The sequence below is a fragment of the Ammospiza caudacuta genome, chromosome 5 (assembly GCF_027887145.1).
Source record: "Ammospiza caudacuta isolate bAmmCau1 chromosome 5, bAmmCau1.pri, whole genome shotgun sequence".
Classification (NCBI taxonomy): domain Eukaryota; kingdom Metazoa; phylum Chordata; class Aves; order Passeriformes; family Passerellidae; genus Ammospiza; species Ammospiza caudacuta.
This window is the reverse complement of record NC_080597.1, coordinates 58,155,966-58,182,630: the sequence shown is the minus strand read 5'-3', so window position 1 is coordinate 58,182,630 and position 26,665 is coordinate 58,155,966. Positions and strand designations below refer to the sequence as shown.

At 38.7% G+C, this 26,665-nt stretch overlaps 1 protein-coding gene across 3 annotated transcripts in view; it reads right to left on the bottom strand.

Moving 5' to 3' along the window:
* The window catches only part of PLXNB2 (plexin B2), a 250,394-nt gene that overhangs the window by 14,158 nt on the left and 209,571 nt on the right, over positions 1–26,665 (bottom strand). For all 3 annotated transcript variants that reach the window (XM_058804457.1, XM_058804458.1, XM_058804460.1), the window contains 14 exons: positions 17,524–17,660; positions 16,713–16,880; positions 15,615–15,720; positions 13,676–13,903; positions 13,009–13,185; positions 12,414–12,553; positions 11,288–11,388; positions 8,843–9,072; positions 7,644–7,825; positions 6,798–6,864; positions 6,538–6,684; positions 3,100–3,256; positions 1,933–2,033; positions 964–1,048 (listed from right to left, as the gene is read on the bottom strand). In XM_058804457.1, the coding sequence (XP_058660440.1) occupies positions 964–1,048; positions 1,933–2,033; positions 3,100–3,256; positions 6,538–6,684; positions 6,798–6,864; positions 7,644–7,825; positions 8,843–9,072; positions 11,288–11,388; positions 12,414–12,553; positions 13,009–13,185; positions 13,676–13,903; positions 15,615–15,720; positions 16,713–16,880; positions 17,524–17,660 (2,026 nt within the window). The remainder of the gene's footprint in view (positions 1–963; positions 1,049–1,932; positions 2,034–3,099; positions 3,257–6,537; positions 6,685–6,797; positions 6,865–7,643; positions 7,826–8,842; positions 9,073–11,287; positions 11,389–12,413; positions 12,554–13,008; positions 13,186–13,675; positions 13,904–15,614; positions 15,721–16,712; positions 16,881–17,523; positions 17,661–26,665) is intronic.

Here is a 26,665-nt window from a genome sequence, read left to right as displayed (position 1 = left end):
AAGTAAATATTGCCATAAAAATCTGAGTGCATTCAAGGCTGTAATGGATATTGTGTCTCAAGATATTTTGAAGTATGGAAAATTGGTCTAGACGGAATACTAACACACAAAAGTAAAAGCTTTTAAGAGGGTTGCAAGCTAACAGGTTTCTTCTGTGTTGCAAAGTCCAGCATACTATAGCAGGCAGCAATACAAGAATTATGCATCAGATGCATTAGTGATGTGAAAGAGAAGAAACATTACAAGGAAATTCCTGATGCTCACTTACAAAGGATTGAAAACCTCAAAAAGAGCAAAGGAATTGTGAAAAATGGTGCATCTAATAAAGAGACAAAATGCATGGAATGATCAAAGTCAATTAAAAAGCCCTGGGAAAAAATAAGTTAGCATAGCTGGTGAAACATCACTCAAAAGGAAGGGAGACACAAAATCTGGAGGTACAGAGATGAGTTTGCAAGGCAGCACAGTTGTAAGAAATGGTACAAAAAATTATATCAGTCATTATGTCACAGAGTCTTCACTGTGGTTCATCTAGAACACTGGATTTAATTCTCAGTATAATAAGAAGTGAAAGAAATTTGAAGAGGAACATGAGTAAAGGCTTTAGAAAAGAGAAAAAGAGATAAAGCTCTGGGAAGATGAAATGCACAGTTTGAGTATAGATGTAGTGTGATTAAAAAACAAAATATGTAAGGAAATGTTTAATAAGAGTGCTTTCTATTAAGTTGGGGTATGGACTCACAGCAATTATTAAAGCCCTAGGGTTTAAGACTTTTATAATGAGGGCAAACAAAACCATTTCAAGTGTACAGTGGGAAACACAACAAATAAACTCTATGTAGTCTGGTGGGGAATATCTAGCTCCATGGAAGTGCTTGATAAACAAAATCAAAATGGCAGCATCACTATGTGAGTTTTGACTTCTGGTCATCTAGGGAGGTAGGGAGGCCACAAGACACTTACTTTCCCCTGGGACATCTTGCTGATTATCCTCTGGCTGCTGGGAAACGCCCATTTTTGATAAGATGAGCGTGGCACCATCTCGGACCTTTGGAAATAGAAACACAGATTTTTCAATAGAATCATGTGCTACTGAACCTCTTTCTTAAACCTTAAACTGGGGTTTCTATGATTGGTTGCAGGGAATCTATGACAAATGCTAACCTTGCTAGGCTCCTTGGATGACTGGCTCTGCAATTCAGAACAGACTCCCTCCCACTCTCTAAGAGATCCCATCAACAGCTCCTCTGAGATTACTGAAATATTAGGAGCATCTTTAGGCTTAAGTGGTTCCTCAACATGGTGTTGGTACCCTCTGGACAAAATAGGGGTTTATCATGAAGAATCAGACCTGTCTGTTTTCTTAAGGAAAACTAACCAACTTTTCACTTTCCCAGTCAGGATTAACTGTTGTTAGAAAGCAATAAATAACATACAAAGGAAAGATAAGTGTGTGGTAGAGTGCACAGTATGAAACCTAAAACAGACAGTACAACAACATCAACACCTGCTCTCCTGACTGGGCTTTTGAACAAACCAGAACTCAAAATTTATTAAGTAGCACAGCAAGGATAAAGACAATTCTCAGGGGTAGAAAGTGGTGGAGAAAAGAAAAGATGAATACGAGGCCCAGCAAAAAGTTGAATGTTCAAAATGGAATTTGGATTTGGATACTTCAATGCTGAAGAAACCAAAGTACTGGCATTTAGGTTTTGTGTTTTTATATAAAATGCACAGAATGTCTAGACCCAGCCTTTCACAGTCCAAACCTTTTACTGACTAGACCCAGACCTGTGTTTTTGTTTTGACTCTTTATCAACTTCTCTGGGCAACCTCTATGTACCACTGAAATTTCTCTATAAACAAATAAAAATTTTATTTATTACAAGAAAACAGGTAACAGGTGTAAACAATATTTTCAAAAGACCTTACATTGTAATGCATTAGTGTGTTGATACGTTTCCATCTGCCATCTCTTTGGGATGTTAAATCCAAGTCCGAGAGGATCTGTGCAGTAGAACCTGGACGCCATTCTAAGGGGCAATTCAAGTGAGAAAAAAACAATTAAAAAAATGCAATACAAAAAAAAACCCCCAAAACAAAACAAAACAAAACAAAACCTACTCCAAGGAAGTTTTACAGACCCACTGACACATTGTGGGACATCAGAAGAAGTAATGTAGCACATACTCCAACGTGTGTTTTTATTGCTTAATCATTTGGCCTTTATCACAGAAGTTTGCATGAACTATTCCTAACCATGTATATAACTTCTGACTATCATCCATAAAAACTGAAATTCCTTCTCATAGAATTCAATAAATATATATAGTAAGATCTGCTATCAGTCCAAAACAGAGTAGGATTTCATGGAATAGAAAAGACATTTTTAGGGGATTTACTAGAATTTTCTGAAGTGCAAGAATTTCATCTTCTACTTTCAGATTAATGCAGTAATGAAAATATTGAAAAAAATATAAATTGGAGCTTTAATTCTGAGTCTATTAGGCATTTTACGGAACACCATTTCCTTTTTTTTTTTGTCAAGAAGAGAACAGTTATTTTGAAAGCCTTCAAGGAGGATGATTTCAGAGACTAAGTGGTACATCATCTCCTAAAAGTGCAGTTCCTGTAAGCTGTAATTCTTTTGAATAACCATCATTAAGGCAACTAAAAATCAGTACCAGTTTCTGAAATTGCATCATTACTTCTCCATCAGTTAATTATCTATGCTGTCATTATCACATTAATTAGTACCTGAGATACTGACTCTGTCAGACATGAATTCATTTGTGCCAATAATCATTAACAGGCTCTTGCAATGCTGATGACAGTATACCAAAACTTTAAGAGTCAAAAAACCCTAACTCATAAGAAAACATTAATTTTTAAAGCATATTCAGATTGCTGTAATATGCTGCATTTTTGCATTCAGCTGGACAAGAATTCAGCTTAAAAAAAAAAAAAACAAACAACCAAAAACAACAAACCAAACCATAACCAAGCAGTAAAATCCTCTTACAGACATTTTTTTCAGAAAATACAAAGTCACACAACAGATCTCAGCTGTTCAATACAATATCACAAGTAACTACATACCAAGAACTACGCTGTCAGCTTTTGGCCACTGAGAACACGGCAGGTTTCGATAGACTTGGTCTATTATCTTTTCCTTCACTTGTGATATGGTGTCACAGTTGAGCACTTTCACAGGTATGGAATCATTTCCTCCCTCCTGCACATATACATTAACTGTCTGTGAAGAAAAGAATGTACAGGGTTATTAAGGCAAATCAGTGCTGAACTACCTCTGAATCTGTTCCTCTGGGTGATTTCAATGCAAACAGTATCTGAAATTCACCATGCAATGATTATTGCACAGCAACACGTATTTGCAATGGGAGTATAGATTATTTGAAGGATCTTTTGCTGTTATGCAGCCAACCAGCTATCATAAATTCCAGTTAATTTCTCCCACTAAGGCAAGACAGAAAAGATACAGAGGAGATTTAGTCATGTCTAATATGCTAATATTATTAAGTCTTGGGAGTTATCAAAGAGAAACACATGAGAACAAAGCAGTTGGACCACTGACTTGTTACATGCTTCACATTTAACCTGATAATCCTAAGTATTTGGGCACTGCCAAGTATTGCAGTGCCCAAATTTCATGAGTTCCCAATAATAATTTGAACTGTACTTTGTTGAACTCCTCAAGTATTATGTGCTTTTGCCTTCCTTTATGCTTTCTTCATGGCAGTGGTTTTAAAGATGAGCAGACTCCTTCTGTACATATGGTAATTAACATGGCTCAACTGATGAGCAGTTAGTTCAGCTCTCCAAACTTCACTTCCTGTTACCAGCTGTTCATTAAACACACACACACACACACACACACACACACACACACACACACACATATGTATGTACATATAAATGCAATTTCTATCATCTTGTGTGTTTGAATATCCCATTTACTGCCTACTGTTGTCTAATAACTCTAATATCTGCAGGGAATATGTCTAAGTAGCTTATGCTAGTTCCAGCATTTTAAATATTACTGCTTTCTGATAGTATTGTCATGATTTTGTTCATGTTAAAGAGAATTTCTTGAAAGCCTGTAATTTGCTAAATCTAGAGAGATTTTTTTTGAAAGAAGCTTTGCTATGTAAGTGTCAGTTTCAATATAGACAATAACAAATAAGAAAACCATGGCCAGAATACCTCCCCAGACAGAAAAAAAAAATTTTAAAAACCCAAATAGATACTATAAAAAGCCTCTTTCTTTCACTAGCTGAATCAGTATTACAGCTTAGAGCCCTTGTGGATCTTTTGCCAGTCAGGTAACTTAGGAGGCCAGGCACATGTGAACACTGCAGCTCTCAGACACATTCAGTCCTGCCAACCACAATGCCTGAATTTATCACATCACACTCAGAAATAAACTTGCATGGCTGGTATTTTGAAAAAGTGAGGAAAAGCTATGCCATACGGCAGTCAAATTAAACATGATTGCACTGTCCCTTGACAGAATGCTCAAACTAATCATGAGATTTCACCTTCCTTTTCCTATTAGCTTTATGGTAATTAGACATGATTTTGCTGTTGGTTCAGTATGCAGCATGTCAGTGTAACCAGTGATGCAAAACAGATTCATCTTTTAAATAAGAACAATTATAGAGCAGACAACTGCTCCATGCTGTACTCACCCACCTTGTCTCACTTTCAGGCAGAAGTGAAGGAATTAACTCATGCTTTAACCTACACTGGTGCACAAATGCTCCCTAACTGTTCAGAGTTACCACATCATCATCATGCCAAAGGTCCCAAAAACGAATGGCAATAGTACCCCTCCATAATCTTTTATCATATGTATATACACATATACATACATCTCATCAACTTCCACTCATGCACATACATAAAATATTTATTTGATGGGAAATCTGTAAGTCTGGACCAAATACTGCTACAGTACAATGTTCTAATGTTTAATATCTAGCTAATAAGTGTGTTGTGCCCACGTCTGATTGCATTCATGAATTTTCTGCTTCACACTGAGTCATACAGCTTAATTGCAGGTTCTTCTTTTAAATGAAAAGAAACAGACCAAATAAAGAATTATTGCCATTAAGACTTACATGATGTACAGTGCAAATAAATTTTGTTTTCCATGCACAACAGAAATTATAGCCAGCATTGCCAGTCAGTGTGTTTTCTATGGGCAGCACTTACAGAGATGGTACCTAAACTAATCACCAAAATATCAGTTGAACTTAAAACTTCTTGCCCAGCACATTCTCCATCCAGCTACTCTAAGTCACAGTCTGGTGACTCCATGAGTGCAAGTCCTACTGAACTCTTCTCCCATCAGCCCTCCCATCAGCATCCTTTCAGAATACATAAAATGGTGATTTTTTTCCCCCCAACCAAGGACATAATAAAACTTTTTATTAAATTTCTTTTCCATGATGCATATATGTCACTGCATCTTTCTCAGCTGAAGACAACTACAAATGACTCCTAACATGTCAATAAAAAACAAGTTAGAAAGGGAAAAAAATTATGAATTGGTCTTTGAAGGACAGCCTGTGCATCTTTGATGTTCACTACACTGTACCCTGAAGAAAACCAGCAAGACTGTCAGAAAGAGTAAAACTAGATTTTACACTCCCTGAAGAGCTAGGAAGTGGGCTGCTTGAGTTTTTCCAAAAGGACAGTGAATCTGTGTTCTGGAGTATGTTTGAAAAGTGGTTGAAATTTCTGACAGTGAACAGAATCAAGTTAAAGCAGAATTCATAATAGAAAAGAACTAGACCATGGCACTGGTGGTCAGATAGAGGGGAAGGTTGAGTTCAGAGGGGAGTTGCCTGGCCAGGAATATCCATTTCTTCCCACTTGAAGCAACTAATACAGGTCTCCAGAGCTGGCTGTAGAGGCACTGTAGGGAATTATTTCCCTGAGAGGAAATAAACAACTTTCAATGCCAGTTGGGCTGCCCACATTCAGGAGATCTTGACTCACACAGAAAAAAAAAAAATGTAGAAAGAATTTCATAAAGTGTTCTGGAGATTGTGGAGCCATCTCACAGGACTGAAGAGGAGCACAATCTGGTATACTAACAAAATGATCTCTAAAATGCTGTTCAGTATGCTGATCAGCAGCAATCACAAGGGAGAAACCTGAAGTTCAGGCAGTGCAAGAATTCTGCAAAAATCAATTGCCAATGAATTTAGATGGGAAAAGGGGAGGAGCCAAACATCCTGACCACTTTTCACACGGACTGAAAATTATGAAAAGAATTTAATGAAATGGATTCTGCACTGGCAGCATTTGAATTTTACTTTAGAAGATACTTTATAATTTTGTTTTCCTGCTTGGAGACTTGTTTTGGTCAAACTACTGACAATCCTGTCCATGACCAGAGTTTCTATGCAGTTCACAGTAGTCTAGAAAACCGAGTACAGACTTAACACTATAGGAATAAATTTTAAAATAAAAAATGATTTTATAATCTATTAATCATGCTTTGCTTACCAACTGTGTGTACTCTACATCATCTCCCAATAAGCCTGTGTCATTCAGTGTATACTTTGCTTTCTTCAGCACAGCATCCACTGGGCCTTTTTCTACCTGGTGTTTGATAGCCTTGAACAATTTATAAAGAGGCTCCCCAGCATTGTCCTATGTGAAGAAAAGGAAATAAAACAAAATCAAAAGGCATACTCAAGTGCAGCTTTGTTAATTATTACTGATTAAAAAAAACCAAAACACAGGCAACAGACTTCAACTCTTACCTTGAGGTACTGATATAAACAAATAGACATCCAGTTAGACAACATTCTCTCAACAACCGTTTCAGATCTGAAAAAAAATAACCAACCCTGAATATAGCAAGGGTACTTAATGACAAAGTTTAAAAAAAAAAAAAACCAAACACTGCTTGCTTGAAATATAATATTTTTACATGCTTAACTGCATTCAGTCTCCCAATGCAATGATTTCCCTATAGAGTCTTGAAAGCGTATACTTGCTTTAGGATAAGTGCTTTGTATTGCTCATCAGTCCTGAGTAGGTGCCTTCATCTCACTGCTGAAAAGCACACATTCTTTATTCAAAATCTTAAATTGGGTCTGCACTGTAAGAGCTAAAAACTTAACCCAGTTGTGCAGTTACTGGGAAACAACCGACAGATTACAAATCTACAACATACACAGAGCAAGATCTATTGAAATTTATTGGGAGTAACAGCTGGGTTAAAACACTAGAGCAAGCCCTCATTGAAGGCACAATGCAGCTGATTATGTGTGCTCATTATGGAGGTGATGTGTGGTATAAATGCTAGATCATTTGGAATAAAGTTAGACTAAAAAGTAAATTAAATGTTCAGTGTGGTATTTCAAAGTAAGGTAGGTGTTTCTACACTGCAGTATTTGTATAAGCAATCCTGTCCAGCATCCTGCTGGTGCCTTCCACAGCTGCTCCTGGTGGGCTTGTCTTGCTAATGTGCTTTATTATTTCTGCTATTATGCCAAATTATTTCTGATTTTACAGATAGTCGGCATTTCACCACAGTCATACCGCAACAGAAACACATTTACAGAAAGCCAGAGACATACAGAAAATATGACAATCATTCAAACCTTCTTAGCATCAGCTTTGGGTTTTTGGCCACAACATACTGCTCCATCAGTTCTAAGAACAGCGTCCTCATGATGTCAGTGTAGTATTCTAGTTTTCCATGTAAAGCAACAGTCAGTAAAGATGCAAAATACACTTTAGCTCGAGCAGAGAACTCCCTTTGGTTTTCCAGTGTGTGAATAAACTGAAAAAGAAAACAAAGGTAAAATAAAGTCAGATTACAGGTTTCTGAAGAACCTCAACACTTGTCTGCACTGACAAGCAATATTATTTTAATATTAGATCTCCTAAGCGCTGAATCAAAAAGTTTTCAGAAGTTTGAAAAAACTTAAATGAAAATGTTGCCTAATTTTTGATTTTAGATATACAATGTACTGGACTGACCTAAGGAATACTTCTCTAAAAGCTTATCTAAATACTTCTCTAAAAGCTTATCTAAAAGTATGTTTTAATTAAATGTAAAATAGTCTTCTGTGACAATTTTAAAAAAGAAAATCAACTCCCCTCTCCCCCAAATTCCCAGTCCTTTCACATCAAATTACAAAGACACTAATGTAAGTACACCTGTAAATGTGCTCTCATCTGCCATGAACTCTAATTCTACCATTAACTCGCTGAGCACTAGATTCTCATTAAAAAAAAAAAAAGAGAAAAAGCTAGAAGCCTAAATCTATATTTAGGTGTCTGACAATGAGCTTCAGTTTTTGAGAGTGAGCAATTATAAGTCTCTTCAGAGCAGCTGTGAGCACTCATCAGTCTTGTTGAACAGGCCACTTGAGGAGCCTCTACCTTCATTGGGGCAGAGATTCTGGTAGATGGCTGTCCACAAGTGACTGCTGTGAGGAGCCAGGATGGAATCAGCACTCTCTGATCACATTTCTTAAAAGGCTAAGCCAAACTTGTAACACCAGTTTTTATGCTAGATTGGGAAATACCTGCTGTTTACAGCCCCTGCAATGGGGGCTAACTAGTTAGTTGACTAACTCCATATTACATGATCTGGCACAGAAGTGTGAGATACAACATGAAGCCCTGGCTGTGATGCCACATATCTGCAGTGGTTACTGTGAAATCAGAACCATATGAAAATCACTTATTTTTATTAATTTTTGTTCAGTTGTGCTTGCAAACCTGCTGTCTTGCACACATACACACAGGTGTGCCTAGCTAAGAGACAAGGTGCATCTAGTTCAGTACTCACATTGATGAGAAATGATTTGCTGTTGAGGAGGTTGGAGAACTGGTACAAAGCCTGCTCCACGGTCTGGCGCCTGGCCTCAGGAATATCCAGCTTTCCTGTGATCATCACATCCTTCTCTCCATCTTTGGAGGGCAAGAAGAAGACTCTGTCTGTGTACGTTTTGTAGTCTAGTACTGGAATTCCAGCTTCGTTGATATCATTTGTCTGATCCTCCATCTCTATCATTAGATCTGCAATATGCAATGTAGTTCAATGGTTCAGTTTAAAAATTCTGCAGGTTTTTAATACAATACAAGGTCTTTGAGTGCCTTGTAATAGTGAAAAAGCAACTCAGCAGCAAAAACTTATTTCATCTCACATTTTCTCTTGCTATTTTTAACAATCATCCTATTAACTATAACCACAGTTAATCCTATGGTGACATGAGGATAACTGCCTTTAGCACTGATGGTGTCCTTGTTGTTGCCTATCTATAAAAAGGCCTTTATGGCATCTGAGTGAGCTCATATAGATGAACGTAGGTTTATAGTACAGAACAAGAAAAAGACATTGCAGTATTTTTTGTCTTGTTTTAGTTTTAGTTTTCTTTTTTCCCAATCCATATTCTATACCCTCTGAGTCCAGTTAGTTATTTTAAAAACACCGCAATCCAGGAAAGAGAAGTTTAAAGTGTAAAGCAAGCTAATTTATTAAAAAGGAAGGGGATGGCAGAAAGGAAGAAGGTTAAATGGTTCACTGAAATGGATGGAAATATTTCTGTGGGACTCAAAAGCCTGAAGTTTTTAAAAGGGACAAAAATTAGAGAATCATCCTTTGGAGCAGCTACTCTAGCTGAAGGCTTTCCAATTACCCAATATTGCTGATTGATTGGAACACCATGTTAATTAATATAGCGACCTATTGTCTCAGGAGTTTTATTGCTCTTACTCATTCATTTGCCTCTTTATTTTACAGCATTCATCAAAGATGAGGGACAAAGAATCTTCTTGTTTCCCTCTGTGTGGTATTAGAACTTCCTTCCTGCTGTCCCCTTCCTTGGCTATCTTTGTTCTCGTGTATTTTAAAGAGTTTGCACTTTGTGCTGTTGACATTACGGTTTCACAGTATGGAACCAGAATGTGCTTTGACTTCAGTGTTTCATTTAACTGGAAGTCAAGGTGGATGTAGTTTAGGAACTGGATAACTCCTTGGATGTGCATTCTACTCCCCCAATGCTTGTGCTTCGTGGAGCAGAGAAGAAACTTTCCACCCAACAGGTAGTAGGAATGTGTAACTCTCTACTCATGCCCCAGAAAGAGAAAGGTACCTTCTCCTTTCAGAAATGGGTATGAAGTGCCCAGGGAGAGGGAAGAGAGGGAGGGAGAACCTTAATAGATCCTCTCACAGTTCAAAATGTTTCTGAACTGTGAGAGGATTTGAAATGAAGTTTCACAGTTTGAAATGAAGCCTATTTGAGATTGAGTCAAACATTTGCTTCTAGTTTGTGTCCAGAACCTGGAAGCAGTTGGTTTTCCAGAGAAAGCAAGATTGTACAAGTAAAGAACATCCTGTCCCAGAAATACCAGAAAAAACAAGACTGAGGGAGGCTTCCAGCATGGCCGAAATCTTTGAGATACTCAGAACTTCTTAAATTAATGTCAAACTCTAACCTGAAATTGCCGTTTTATTCAATCTTGCTTTTTAGCCACTGTCTATTTTTTTAATAGAGATTATTTCAACATGACCCAACAGCAAGTATAATTCAGATAATGAAGTGACATTTCATGGTAATCATTTAGGCCAATATTTGCAAAGTTTGCACTCAGATGCCTAATTTAAGCTTTGTGATGAGTAGTCCAACATGTAAAATGCTGAGCCTTCACACATCCTGCTGCCTTCCTTGGGATGATGCCTCTGCATTTACACAGAACAATTAGCTAACTCCTCTAATCAAGCTTAAGATTTTCCCATGGTGAACAGGGTAAAATGCTATTTTTTTCCTGTGAGCTTACCAAATTATCCCTTTGTATGCTGATGGCTGCAAATAAATTTTGCAGCCTGAAAACAGTTTTCAATGTGCATACATTGCACACACAGTCATTTTGCTAAATATTAAGTGCACTGTTAGTCACTATAAAACATTCTTATCTTTGTGTTAATGGCCAATCATATTAATAACTATAAGTAAGCCCAATCTCAGCTAGTTTCTACTCCCAATTTCTAACTGTTCTTCCTTTAGACTAAAATAATCAATTTATTTTAATAACCTCAGCTACCTATTTTATTTTATCTACTTCTCTCATACATAATAGCAAAATACCTGCTCTATGTCAATGCCAGTAATGAAGACTACTAAGATGTATTGATTATTTCTTCCCAGAAGACAGTTTTAGTGAGCTAGCACCCTTCCTCCAGCATGTCTTGATTGCTGAAGAGGACCCACGGCAGTGAAAATATCTGTAATACCTGTGAACTCCTTCTTGCACCGGTCTCTGACACTCTCCTCCAGGCCTTCAAGTTGGGATTTAATTTTTTCATACTCTCGTTCTGCTTGTTGGCTCTTGCGTCTTTATGGAACAGAGGTAAGAATGAAAAAAAGTTATAAAATGCAAAAGTAAATAATTTGCAACAGCCTAAAGAGGGAAGCCCAAGGAATGGAAGAAGTTTTCATGGCTTTGATTTTTTTAAATACAGCTGAAAGAGAATGGAGGAGCAAAACAGCAACAGTGGCCAAAATCTTCATTCCATGTAAGCGACTTGGCACTATCATGGGCTGGTTGCTTCAAAGCACACTTGGGCCAGTAATTTAAAATCCAGTAAGAAGTAGCTACAAATGCTTTCAATCATATATCAAGTACAGGAAGTCAGTTTGAGCAAGGATTGCTTGCAACGTGTCCTGTACTGGCTCTAAGCCACCCAGGACAGCGTCTGGTTTCAAACTCAGAAGGTTTGATGGAGGCTCACAAGAACTGTACAGCACATGCTTCAGCTGTACTGATATGTACCATAAGAGTGAAATCCACCCCTTCCTGAGGGACAGTATGAGGCCCTCATTACTAACCTTAAAATTTGATTAAGTAGTGAAATACAGACATATATTCTGGCCCTTTATGAAGCATGAATTCCGACATTAATAATGAAGTTTGTGTGTGGGTAATTTAGCTGGAAAAACAAAACCAACTCCGTGGTAAAACCATTCAGCTCAAACCTACAGTGCTGACTGAGGCAGCACAAATGTTGATGGGTATTTATACAGAATAAGTTATCCTTAAGTTATCTCCTCCACAAGTGCCATTTTAGCTGCCATTTCAAAAGGGTATGTGTGCAACTCAGTCTGCAGTTGTTTACTTGGGAAGCCTGGGACCAATTGTGTTTATATATAAAGGAGGGACTGGGCTGACTGACACCAAGGAATTTGGCATGCGTGAGAGGAATAAATTGGTGCTCATACATATTTCCAGCTGTAATTCCTTTTCTAAACTCTGCAGCTCATAAAAAAGATGAAGATAGTTTCTGTAGACTGAGCTGAAAACAATCAGGTAGTACCTTGAAAGCTTTAGGAAAACAAAAGCACCTAATTAGAAGAACTTACCTGTAGCAGATGATAGAAATGCCGATGATTACTATCATAGGAATAAGTACCAGTGGCAAAATTAGATTCAGTGGGATATCAGTCACACGGTTATCATATTCCACCCTTCCAAGGATCCATTCCCGGAGTCCAAATTTTACCTAATTGGATAAAAACAGACATTTGTCTCAACAAGTGCAAATGTAAGGTGGTCCACTTCTCAGTTGCACTGTAAATTCTTAGTAATTTTCACAAGTGAATTTCTAGCTCAAACTTCCAAACAAAGGAATTACTTTGGAATATTTTAAACTGACTTTGGGTCACTAGCACTTTATTCCATTAAGTAATTCAATTTTGCTCAGCTGAGGAAGAAAAATCCCAAGTCTGTCTGGCTAGAGTTCTACATTTCTATATAATAAAGGTATTTGGCAGCCTTGAGACCGCTCTTTTCATGTGACATCTTTTATGAAGTAGGCAGAAGCTGGAGGAAGAAAGAACTGCAAAGAGTTTCTTCACAGTACTACAACATCTTTGGAGAACAAATTACTTCAGTCAAGAGGCGCTGTGACAGTGTTATTGGTACATGAAACTAAATTCCACAGAAAAGGTAACGTACAATGAATTCGGGAAGGTTATTGATGGTATCTCTCTTCTGCCGTTTCTTTGGCTGAGGCTGTACTTCTGGTGGCTCACAATATAAGTCCGTTTCAGTCAGAGTTTTTATATTGCAAGGCTCATCACCCACAAAAGCTTGGGCCTCATCAATTGTCATGGCTTTGTTCAGGTTACTGCCCTAGACAGAAAATAAAAGGCTGAGTTATCATCACAAAGTCTTGGGGGACAAGAAATCCTGAATTGCAACTTTCCATTTGGATCCCTTTCAGCAGCAGATATGATTTGCATTGCAGCCTACAGAACAGCAGAGTGATTGGGAATTATGTGATTCCTCTCCCTTCCTTCCTGGTGTGAGATGAGATGCCCCTTCCAGTTCCTGGGAGGTCTGTTGGGGAGGGCATTTCCAAATGCAAATGTCAGACTCAGCAGGAGGAGGCATCCTTGGCAAACCCACAGAACAGCTAAAAAAGATAGGAACTCTTTCTGAGAAAGGGTGTGGGGAGAAAAGGGGAGCTGCCAATGTCCATCGTCTAGCAGAGGTAAGGGACTCTACCAAGAATTTGGGGTATGGCACCAAATGTCTATTAAGGCTTTGAGAAAAAAAGAAAGAAAAATTCCATACATGCTTCAAGGACAAAATGAGCAAGCACCAATTTTTGACAAGTTACCTTTGCATTAATAAGTTTGTTGACTTGTTTTTTGATGCCATCTGTGAAGTTTTCAAAAGTTGGGTCTGCAACATAGGCAAAGGAGTGGCTCTCATTTTTTACAACCAATTTATAATGATCCATTAGAATAACAGTGGTAATGTTATAGTTTTCTGGGTCTTCCAGTATTGGTGGGGAAGAAAAAACCACCGTGGTTTCATTAAGTCTTGTAACAACCTTTCCATAAAACTGTAAGAAACAAGACAAGAAGAAGAACATGCACATTTTAGAGTATGATTCCTTTCTGTACCTAACTGTTGATAACTTTAGACCATAGAAATAAACCTGCTGAATTTATATCCTCTCCAAACAGCAAAAATACCACAGTACAAGTATTAAAAAAAAAAAAAAAAAAGAGAAATAAATTTGATGGCAATAAATCATCAATTCACTATATTCCAGCAGTTGCCTGCAGAAGAAGCTTGGGCTATGGGTCAGTTTCCATTGCCTCCAATTTGTATGGCTCTTTACCACTGGACTGATACCATCAAATTCCTCTCAGATTAGGAAGTTAATATGTCACCCTTAATCCTGATCATCTTCTGTACCTTTGAGTACCTTGGGTTGATTATTTTCTGCTTACACCATATAATACCTCATTAAATTTCAATACAATCATTAGGTGAAATTTTGGAATAAAATTCAACAGCTATCACTTAACTACTCAAGGTAACAACTCAGTTCACCATCCTCCATCCCCAATTCAACAAATGTTTTTACCCTGACACATTCAGTCATTCAGTAACATCGACCACAGGTAACAACACTAATAGGAACCCTCAATATTTATTCTATCACCACCTCTGTTTATCACTTCATGACTCAATGCAACTAGATAGCTTCTCCCCAACATTTCTGATATTGTCATGTAAGTAAAAGCAAACCAAAACAATAGAAAAGCTGAGTAGTCTGCAAAGTCTTAAAAAGGAATGTGTGCTATAGGTAATGCTCACTCAAGCTAACAGGTTGAGTATACATAAGAGGAGGTGTAAGAAATGTAGATAAACACTGTCAAGAATGTTAAATAGACTTTTAGGTTGTCCTGGGAGTCAAGATTATCAAGATAATTATCTTTTGAAGTTTATGGCCTAAAAATGTACTCAATTTTCCTCCTAAAAATCTTTAGGGATAAGGTTTTAATGTATCCAAATTCAGCTGGCTTTGGCATACTCTAAAAGTTGAGTCATGCATATAATACAAAACATGCTCATTACAAACTCTTTATGGATCACAAGACAGTCTTACACTGAAGAGCCAGCCTTAGCAAGAGTCTTATAATGTTCTTACTGGAAGATCACTTTTAGGTCTAAATCAAATAAATTGTGATCTTCACTAGAAGAGGGGGAAATCGATACTATTGGCAATGTCAGTTCCTCTTAACAGAAGATGCAAGAAGGAGTTTTTTTTAATGCTATTTTCCACAAGTTTTTGTGGCCTGTTGCAGGTGGAATATGCATGAAGAAAAAAAAAAAAGAAAAGAAGACTTGGCTCATTGAGATGTCAGGAAAAAAAAGACACTGTGCAAAGCTGAGTGTTCTGCATTGTCTAGACTTTGATCCTGCTTCAGGCAAATTGCTAATGGCTGCATGGGGAGAAGAAGGAGAAAGATAAAGAAAAAACAAACACTTCCAAACTCTGAAATACATCTTTTATCCTTATCTATATTGAATGAAATGAATTTTAAAGCAGAATATTGCTAAGTACAAATGAATGTAAGGCAAGATGGTAGGAAAGTCGAGACTTTCCACAGGAACACCCTGAACAGACTCAGAAATATGTTCAAACCATATTTCAGTCCAAGCCCAGTGGAGTCCAGTGGGAAAGTTTATATGCAGTTTTTGAACAGATTATATGCTGTTCATGCAGTGTTATGCCTTTGGGGGAAAAGAAAGAAAATTACCTTTTTTTGATTCATCCTTGCTTCTGGACGCTCTGCATATATCACCAATGAGAAAGACTGGATGAGCTCAAAACCAGTTCCAGTTACTGTAATATTTCTCCCTCCACTGCAAAGCAGAATTAAAAAAGAAGTCAAGTCATTGCAGACTACCACAGCTATACACTGCTTCATACGGCACTACAACTGCTTCCACTGAAAAAAAACCCCTATGTGTGATGCCTATATGACAATTAGATGTCCTACAAAAAGGACTTCTGTTAAACCTATTGATGACGAAAGCATTTAAAAGATCAATGTCAACTTAAAACTCTATTTAAAACAGCAGGACTGAAAAAAGTACAAATTGCTTTGCCAGGATTTTTGGCTGTACATTGATGCCAATCTTTGTGTGCTTTACTTCTCCAATGTTACTATTAAAATCACTCTGCCTACAATATGCACATAGAGACAAAGCTGAGAGTATATTTTCCACAGGTCTGTAGGGACCTGGCTTTTCTATTCCCTTTTATTTGCAGCACATTTTAAAAAAAATAATACATTCACATAAGAAGAAGAATTTGCCAGTGGGAATTAAAGTCATTGAAGTGACATGGATTTAGAGGGATAGTAAACCTCAAAGCAATACATAAAAATAGGCTTTAGTTGATATAGAAGAAAAAAAGTAATTTGAATTCCATGGGGTAAATCACTATTGATCTACCAAAGAAAAATTCCAGGTCCCAAAGTCACCCAACCAAAAATGAAAAGGAAACATTACAACCAAATCCTATTTTACACAAGTGATTACTCAATATTCAAGAAGACAGGTACTAATATCTCCAAGAGAAGTCACAGCCAAATTTGTTTTTAATGTTCTGTTTGTTAAGTTATGATGTTACATTTTTTACATTGACCTTTAAAAAGGGATAAAAATTAGGAAGTAAACTGAATACTTTCAAACATCAATTGCAGTTAAGACCACAAGCCCTATGTTCCTGAATGTGTGCATTGATACAGTATAGGAGTGTATTCCAAACAATTCTATATTTAATATTTTTATTACCTATTACACATATTTTAAGCCGATTGTGAAGAAAGTTATGACAAACATTTCATTACCTGCTGAAGCTGTTGACTGGCAGGAATTTGGTGACAGTGGGATTCTCACTGTATGTAAACAGCTGTGGGACAGTAATTCTTGTGCTCCCGTAGTTCATTGTGACTGGAACAGGTTCAACCTTGTTGTTACGTCCTGTAATGCAGACAATGTCGTCTCCAAATTCAGTACTAGATTGAAGAAGAAAAAGAAGAGGAAACATCTTCTGTTACTAAGACTATGGAGTTTTGTATTCTTTTACTGTATACTCCAGAACAAAAATACCAGGGCTCTATTTTTGCTGGGTACAGTAGTTATGAGAGGAGATAACACTTCCATTAGAGCACATAAGCTTTTTAACAAAAGAGATATAGGATGTAACAACAAACAGTGTACAAACACAGGAACAATGCAATGTCAGCACACTTAGTGTCCTTCCTTTTTTCTGGGAAAAGACAAGGGCAACAATTAATAAAAGGAAAAAGAAGGGAGCAGAACAAACCATGGGGGAGACTAAACAATTAGTATTTTATACAAAACCACTGAGGACATGCTGAGTGAAAGCATGGGTGGGTTTGAAGCAGCCAGTCTAGCAGAGAAAGCCAAAATTGGAGAAATTTTTGGACATCTAAATTCTCCCACTTAAGGTATTTTTATAGCTGCTCCTTCCGCTGAAGCCTCTGAGTGAGTTTCTTTCTGAGTGTTACATGCAGATCTCCATTGCATGGGAGGAGTCACAAAGATATAGACAAAGGACTTGTTTAATTTATAAAGGGCAGAAAAGGTTGGTGCTTTTTTAGGACACAGCTCTATATAGTTACTTGGCTTACGTACACATTGCAAGGCTGGCTACCGACTGTAACTTGAACATCCTTCTTGGAACCAGTAGCCAGATTTATACCAGAGATGGTAAGTCTGGTTCCACCTGCTTGTGGACCACTTTCAGGTCTTATTTGAGAAGGATGAGGTTCCTGCAAAGAGAAGATGGTCAAACGAAGTGAGAAAATTAAAATAAAATTTATACCAGTAAAATTTTTTATACCAGTATTATTTAGCTTAATAGGTAATATAAGTTTAATATCACTACCTGAAAAATACTAAAACTGGAGCAATGACAGACAAATCTTCTAAAATAAAACAAAATCTTTTACTATTCATGTTGAAATAATAAGAGATAATGTGAATGCACTTTTTTTATTTATTGTATTTTATGAGAATTTATACAAGTCTCAATTCCCTATCACAAAATGTAGAGTTAGCAGCCATTAAGTATGTGAGAGCTTCCTGTTTGTTCCCTTTATCTCATAAGGCTCTCAATAACTGTGGTAAAACTGTATGCCTATTCTTAGGCAATAAACTTGCAAAGAAAGAAAATCAGAAAATGCTCAAATTCTCTTAATGTACCTAGAACCTTGGAGTGGGTTCCTTAAGACCAATTAAATCAGGCAGACACACTTCAAATTGTTATAAAATTTGTTTTATATTTAAATTCCTCAACAAGTTCCCTCCTTTTGTTCTCAATTTAGTCAATGATTGTATTCTGGGAGCTCCAACAAATACCGTAAATTAACAGTAAGGGCTTTTCATGAGCAGCATGATTTAATTACTTTGTCACTAAGTAGTTTCTGCTTCCAGTTGAGAAAAGCATCCTTATTCAGGACCACACTGAAGCTGCTGAATCAAGAGAATGATGGAAGCTGAGCAGGCCGCGTGATGTGGCCTCCAGCTGCCTCTGGGTGCCACTGCCTGCTGACCCCATGGCTCACCACGCCTGCAGACGTGCCACAGCCCTCGTGCCCAGGGGCCACAGCTGCTGTGTCTGCAGGCAGCACTGTGCCCTGGGCGGGCAGCACTGTGCCCTGGGCTGGTACCACTGTGCCCTGGGTGGGCAGCACTGTGCCCTGGGCAGGCAGCACCGTGCCCTGGGCTGGTACCACTGTGCCCTGGGCAGGCATCACTGTGCCCTGGGCAGGCAGCACTGTGCCCTGGGCTGGCACCACTGTGCCCTGGGCAGGCATCACTGTGCCCTGGGCAGGCACCACTGTGCCCTGGGCAGGCAGCACCGTGCCATGGATAGGCAGCACTGTGCCCTGGGCAGGCAGCACCATGTCCTGGACAGGCACCACTGTGTCCTGGGCTGGCAGCACCATGTCCTGGGCAGGCAGCTGCCCTGGGGTTGCACACAGATACAGGATGTCAGGTCTAGGTGTGTGGCATTAAGCTGGGGCATTGCTGTGAGGGAACCTGATCCTGTGTTTGTTGAAGCATACTAAATCAAGACCTTTAGGGAGGCTGTGAATAGGTGATGCCTTTTCAGATGTACTGCTTCACCATGCTAAAACAGGCTTTTCTTAAATGAGTCGAAAAAAGTAATAAGCTTATTTCCCAGACTCATGTATATTTGTAAATGACAGCTGTTCTCCTCTTGCATAATCTTGCAAAAATAGTTGACTGATAATAAAGTCCAGGACTGGGGCTATTTCATAGGAAGGACATGCATATAAAGAAAGAGGAACGGAGTTTGAAAACGGCCCTTGCTGATGAGGGTTTCCTTGTTCACTATCACACAGCACTGATCTTCCACTTGAAGGAGGAAGAGCCCTTCTCAGAGACAGAGAGCAACACGCCCACCTCTTCCTAGTCATGCAGCAAACCCCTTCTCTCACGTAGCTTTGCTCAGGCACAGACCATCTCTGTGACAGCTTACAGCTACAAAGCCAAGGGCACACCAATCGCAGGGAGGAAGGGACTGATATATTGCATTTCAGTTCAAAGCTCGGTGAGTCATCAACAGGTTTTTAACAAGCAGCAGGAATCCATAAAACTACATCTAACTGACTTCATGGTTACTTTACAAATTTGTTTTATTGAAGCTCAGATATTATAGCAGCACGGAAAACTCTTACGTGCTCTGCTTTTTTTATACTTTCATGTCTAAGCAAGTTCCCTCTGAAGGAATGCATCATGGTTCAGCACACTTCACAAATCCACAATGACAACCGTAATTTGCTCTCGAGTCATTGAGCTTTAGGAATATGCTTTAACTAATTGGGTGTCAATTGCTTTTCTTCCCCGAGAGAAATCTGTTTGTAAACCCTTCACTCCTCAAGAGTGAGCATATGACTGCTCTTATGCACTACCCTTTGATTTAGCTTTAATTTAATACATCACTCAGGTTACAAGATTTTATATAGGGAAGTCATTCAAAGTAATTTTAAAGCATTTTAAAAGCTCATTTAGGTCTATATAACCCTGTGTGTGCATCCTCATATTTGGATTTAATTGCTTGCTGATTGAAGCGAGATTGAAACAAGATGCACCAGGGTAAATAAGAAGTTTTAGGGGGTCAGTTTTAAAAAAAAAATTGAAGTTTAAATTAGAATAAGTCTAGATATGCACTTTATAGGAAAAAACTCATTTGTGCTTCTTTATAACAGAATTTTGTTGCTAAAAAGATTACAATTAGAACTGTATATGAAATACACAGTTAATAAAAACATAGTTTATAAAAACGGGTCAAATACTTTAAGCATAGCCTTACCACATGGACAGAAAACCATACCTTTTATTAAGTTCAAATTAAATCCTAATTGCTATAAATTGTTAACCATGCTGGACTTCTGTGTTTTCCACAGGAATTATTATCTGCATAATAATATCCTAAGCATGCTTAGGATAGCTTTCAGATTAATGTTTTCTTCAAGAACCACTAAAAAAGCAGTATAGGCAAATTCTTTCTCTATGGACCTCTGAAAAAAATCTCTTTAAAATTTGTAGCCTTTTCCCTAAATACTACCTCCAGGTAAGAGGAGGAAGGTTAGGCTCCAAGGACAAGCTTAAAAAGAAAATTAACAAGAAACCACTAAAAGCAAGCCTTTAAACATAGACAAAGGAAACAAAGAAAGAAAAAAAGGGTTTCTGAATCATCACACACACTATTCTCTGTTACCTCAGCATAACAAATGAAAGGAAGCTTGCTAGGAACTTCAGTGGACAGCCATATTCCTTTCTCTTAGCAAAAGTGGGAGTTACAGCTCTGTTGGGTTATCTGATGGGTCCCTTAGGCAGGGCTCAGCTGTCCCTGTTGCCAACAATCAGTAAATGCAAACTGAGCCACAAACCTGAAGTCAAACCACTCAGCGTCACTGTCTTTGAAGGACCTGTTAGTGGCTGCCTGCATTTATCTCCCTAGGAATAGGGATGTAGAGGTAACCAGCCAGCAAAGTTATCTCTGAAAAACACAGCTCTAAGGGGGAAACAAAAGAAGTATCTGTTCTGTTTTCCACAGAAACTGGGGTTTTTTTCCCTTTTTTCTTAGAAAGGCGTCAACTCCACCTCTTGGAACTGAAAACTCAGCTACACCAGACAGGAGAACTCACCACCCACCCCTCATGCATCCGTTGTGCACACACATCTCAGTTGCACTTCAGGCTGAATGGAAAACTGGGGCCAAGAACCACTGTGGGAACTAACACAGAGAGCAGCCAAAGAGGAAGTGGAATGGTTATGGCTAACCCTTATTTTGTCTTTAATTGCTGATCTTGCAGCTGTCCCTCAAAGGACAATTTTAAAAGCACTTAATTCAAAATATTCATATTTAACACATTTAAAGTAATTCTGCAAATACCAGGAGCTCTCAAGAGACTAAATAATGTGGACGCTTCATAAAGATGATCTAATAAGGAGAAGCTGAACGATGCTTTGTGTGCAGAGAAATTCTTCAGCATGACTGCTAACACTTTGTTACTATAAACTTGGAGAGAATATTAATTGATTAATTTTAACTTGCTATTTTCTGTTTCATATTTCCCCTCCTTTCCCTTCCTCCTAAGGACCTGCCAGAAAAAATAAGCAGCTGAAATAAATTATCAAGAATTTTAACAATTTTAATAATAATTTTATTGCAAAACCAATGTGCTATGAATAAGTTTTATTGCTCCTCTAAAATGTTAATGGATGGCTCAAAGAACAAAGCTCCATCAGCCCACCTGGCAGTCTTCTTAGGAGTACCAATAAAGGAAAAAGTAGGGTCATGCAAATGCTCAACCAGAAAGCATTTTTCAAAAATGCAATTAGGTAGATAGGATCAGGAGGAGAATGATACTTTACTGAATGCCAAGTTAATTTGAAGAAGTGCCATCAGTGGTGATCCAAGACTTCAACAAGAACTGTGCTACTTAAGGAGAAGGCAGCCCCTTCCCATGGTTCAGCAGTCAGTCAGACACATATGGGCCCTTGCAAGGTGCCAGATCTAATCTCATCTTACAAAGTCTTATCTTATGCAGCCTGGCAAAGCTGCAACTGACCCACAGCTCTATGTTGCTACCAAAGTCCTACAGGAGATTCCTTCTCCTTGCAGAGGAAGACAAGGGGCAGACAGTAAATCTGTCTGTGCAAGCCTTCTTTGAGGGATAATAAAAATGCTGCTTTTACCAAGAGCCCTTTAAACTGAACTCAACCTGAATGTTCAACTGTTACAAATGGGACTGATAAGCCTCCAACCCCAAGTGCTGCAGTATCAGTGATGCTATTTTTTTTCCAAATCCCCTCAAGGATTTCTTCTCTCCTTCTTTCTGCCCTTTTGTCATTTCAGTCTCTGAATCAGAAGTACACCTGCTGTCATGATAAATACCTCCCTTTCTTTTTCAGCCCTCTGCACCTCGAGATCTTTGTTGGCTCTGTCAGAAGGCACCCAGGGGAACTCACACTTCCTATAACATCACTGTAACATCATACTGCAGTGCTCAGTGCAATTATGATGTTAAACAGAACATTTGATAATGTGTCCTGTATGGAATTTGTAGCAGTCCTGTAATAATTCTGGAAAACATCAGCCTTTGTGAGGACTTGGCAATACTTCATTTCTCATGGACACAGTAAAATTTAAACAACCCTGCAAATGATGATTTAACCTTTGTTTTATAATTCCTTTAAGTGTAGAAAATAATTCAAACATATTTCAGTTTTTTCTATTATTTTGCTTGAAATGGAGGAATGTTTTTTCAGGTCTATACTTCTTTTGTCACCAGGAAAATACTGTTCATGTCTTCCAGGTAGTTTAATGCTTGAGCATAAATATTTTCTGCAATAACAGGCTACCTTGTTATGAGGGCTTTTTGATAGTTTAGCTTGAAAAAGCCTGTTCCAATGTCTGTCAGCTGTTCAGTGGCCTGGTTTTTGAAGAGTCTGGAAAGCCATTTCCCAGCAGAGGGACTTAGTGCCACCAGCACTCCCCAGTGCCTTTCGTTCTCACGATCATGCCCCGTGTTTGCAGAAAGTGGATTTGCAGTTTTGATAAAACCTGTGCAAATCCACAGCTATGCTGTCCAGAATAAAATTCAATACAATAGTACAGTTTGGAGTGATCTTCGATCACCAGGTATAACTTGCTCCCTACTGCACGATTTATCCCAAAAAAATTATTTGATCTAAAGAGGATTTCTTGCTTGTAGGTCCAATCAGAATGCAGCCTGCTTGCAAAGAGAAATTTGAGTACTTTACACATAAATCTTCCTTAAGCCATACCTAGATGTAATAATGTTGAGTTCAAGATCTCAAAGTCCACCTGCAACCCAACTTTTCCATCTTGTATCAGACTGCTGTGTAAGTATTACTGAACTGATAAGTAGTTTTCCCAATGCTTTGATAACCACAAGGCTATTTTCCTTATTGGAAGGATAAAAGTGCTATAAATAGGTTATCTCTTGTGCTTTTACACCTGTGGTTAGTACCCATCCTGCTGCTATGGTTTACCTAAAAGCAGTGGTTATCTGCTCCAAGCAGTGCGACAACACTTGTACATTGCTTTTGGTACCTAATGTTCAAATAATGACAGCATGTTTAATAGCAAATTCATATTTCCTCCTTGTAATACCAATGCAAATGTGGCATTTAGATTCTTGTGTGCCACTGTATTATTCTTGCTTCATCAGCACAGAAGTACTGGAAAAAAAACCAAAGAAAAATATTGACAAAAAGGCTCCAGCTGGTCCAAGTATATCTGTGACTTCACGTTCAGGCCATTTTCCAGTGTCCTGTATTTTTCGTCACAGCCAGAAATCTCTTCTTTGCTTGCTTTGTTTTTATCTTTTGCCCCTTTCTTAAAAATCTGTTCATAGAAATGCTGTGTATTTTTCATTGTAGTTTCATGCTTTCTGTATGCTAGAGGGTAAATTATCTCCATGTCTGTTCCACTTATAATCACATTTAGACATGAACTTGCTTATTAGCAGTGTACATGGCTGCTGCTCTTACACAGCTACTGCAGATGCTCTGAGCATTCACATTTAGCTCTTACATTTTTTATCCTGTTTATTAATCTACAATGAACTTTCAAATCTTTAATATTTTATGAGTAGCAATTAGTCTTTTTGCAGAGTTAGGAAGGTAATATCTTATTTCTTCAGATTTTTTAAACTTCTATTTTAGTAAAAAAATACTGTTTGTAGTCTGAAAATTCTCTAAGAGAGTTCCTAGCATTTTAGATCTCTGTGGTCTGCTGGTGTCAAATCAAAGCCCATCTTTTACCTAGCTAGCAATGGGTTTATTCCTTTTTTCTTTCCTTTTTTTTTTTTGTTTCCTGGTTTTTCACAATTTTCTTTGCAATTAAAAATATAGAGGTGTAAAAGAGAACCATTCCCCCAGCCTCTTTTTTGCTCACCCATCTTGCATCTGAGATTGGATTTTCCAAACAGATTCACGTTCTTCTTCACTTCTTTTGTTTGCTCTGCAGCTTTCCTGGTTTGCACTGTCATGTCCAGCCAACTCACTTCTGGTCCCTTACAAACCATCCAAGAACAAGAGGAGTGCACACCCATGGAGCATCACCAAAGTTCTGCATGTCTTCTTTATCTATTTCTCTGCTTTTCCATTTGTCTGTCATCAAGCACAACATCATCTATACAAAGTTTCCTTTCCCAGAAGAATTCCTGGACATGACTCTGTAAATAAGGGATACTGTCTACTATGGTATCCATCTGTGGTAAGCAGCTTCTAGCCCGTGAACTGCACCACTGAGATAAAACTGGTTGCCCTTTATCCTTCACTAAGGTAGAAAATCAAAGAGAGAAACAAAAAACCACCAAGGAAGCTACTAGTGGATCACAAGAGGGGCCCAAAATTCAAGAACAGTTGGACAGCACCAGAGGAGAGGAACCTAACAGAGACGCACAGAAACCTTGGCATGAAATCTATGCTTCAGAGGGGGATGCTGGAAAAAGCACAACTGTGCCAGATCACAAGCAGAGACACAACTGGGAAGGGAAGAGAGGATGGTGTCAGAGTGTGGCCCCGTGATGCTGAGAGATGCCAGCTGCAGCACAAGGGGAAGCCAGCAACAGATGGAGGTGTTCAAACGGACGTGATGGGCAGCAAATGGCAAAGCCACCTAAGCTCCCTTCTGTTGGCTCCTGCAGGCACTGACCTCCATTTGGGGGTCTGCCTTTGATGCAAGTGCACTTCTTCACAAGTAGGAATAGGCTCCTGTGCTTCCACACAAGCAGAGAACGGGGATGCTGTTTCCAAGACCTCATGACAGTGCACATAGATGTGGATAAGATTTTCATGAATGTACAGGCCATGTTGTTGCTGTGCCCTTATCACAGCCATCTTTCCTTCACAAGTCCTTCCCTCTCCTCATCCTGGTTCCAGCTGCAGTAAGTTCTGGCTCTTGAAAAAGTAATTTTCAACCAAAATTAGCTGCCTCACACTGAAAGCCAAATTATTCTGCCAACTCTTGCACGTTATGCACACAAAAATAAAAGGCATAGCCTGTGAAGTGCTGTATACACCAGCTAGCTTCTTGGAGGTCAAAATGTCATTTCATGGACTATAAAGGTAACCACAGGAGCTAAATTAAACCTCTGAGTGGGGAACTCAAGCCATTAGATCTGTTCTTTCCCCCTCAACTTCCCTCCTTTCTCAGACTCAAGGGAGCCTGTTTCTTGTTTTTTCAGACAAGCCACCCACTCACAGGATATTCAAGCGGAGAATTTCCACTGTGCATTCTTGGCAGTCGGGTGCTCACCGCAGTGGCTGACCTGACCCCCTCATCACAGCAACCATAACACAAATGAGTTCCTGCAACAGCAGAGAGATGAGGAGCTGAGTCCTGCCTTTCTGGGGCTGCTTTGTCCAAACTTTACAGCATGTAAGCTGATCAAATGCTTCCAGGCACTCCAGGTGCCCAGGCAGAGCATTTGCCTGGCAATGTGCACTGTGTGTTGGCTGCTGTGGATGGGACACTTCAGCAAAGGGCTGGTATGTTAAACAACTTCTTCTTTGGACTGAAAGCAGCATCTTTTTATCATGAGGCAGATACTACATGATTTTCTGAAAACACCACAGAGCTCTTCTGACAGGTTTGATGAAGAAATGGGAGCATGCATGACTGGAAAGTCTGCACTATCATGCATCCAGTGTTTACTGGCAGCTCTTGAGCAAAATCATGAGTACTGGATGGTGGGACATGTATTTAAATGCATGGCTCAGAGGACAGAGAGTTAAGACTAACAATAGCCACATGAATAAGGGCCAACTTCACTAAAACTCTCAGCTATCCAGGAGCTCTCCTGTCCCCCATGTGGACTGACACACAAAGAAGATGTACTGCAAGACTTAAGAATAAAATAAGAACCTCTCGAAGCAGATCCAGACTTCTGTGGATGTGTGGTTTATCAGTATCAATCATAATGGCAACAAGCATGTAATTTTCCCCACAAAAAACCCCACCCAAAGCCCCCAGCTACAGTGTAAAAGGAATGTAAAATTGAAGCAACAACTCAGGGTGAAAAATCAAGGAGTGAGCTGAAACCCTCCACAAAAGCCTTGAGGCACTGATCTGGTGAGAGCTTTCAGTGCAATTGCTTCAAACATCACAAAGCAAAGCAGAGGATGGATGCACGTAAGAGGAAACTGTCACATTTGGGGGTAGATTGAGGTGGAAGAGTGCACTTGTTAAATGTAATTATGCTGTTCA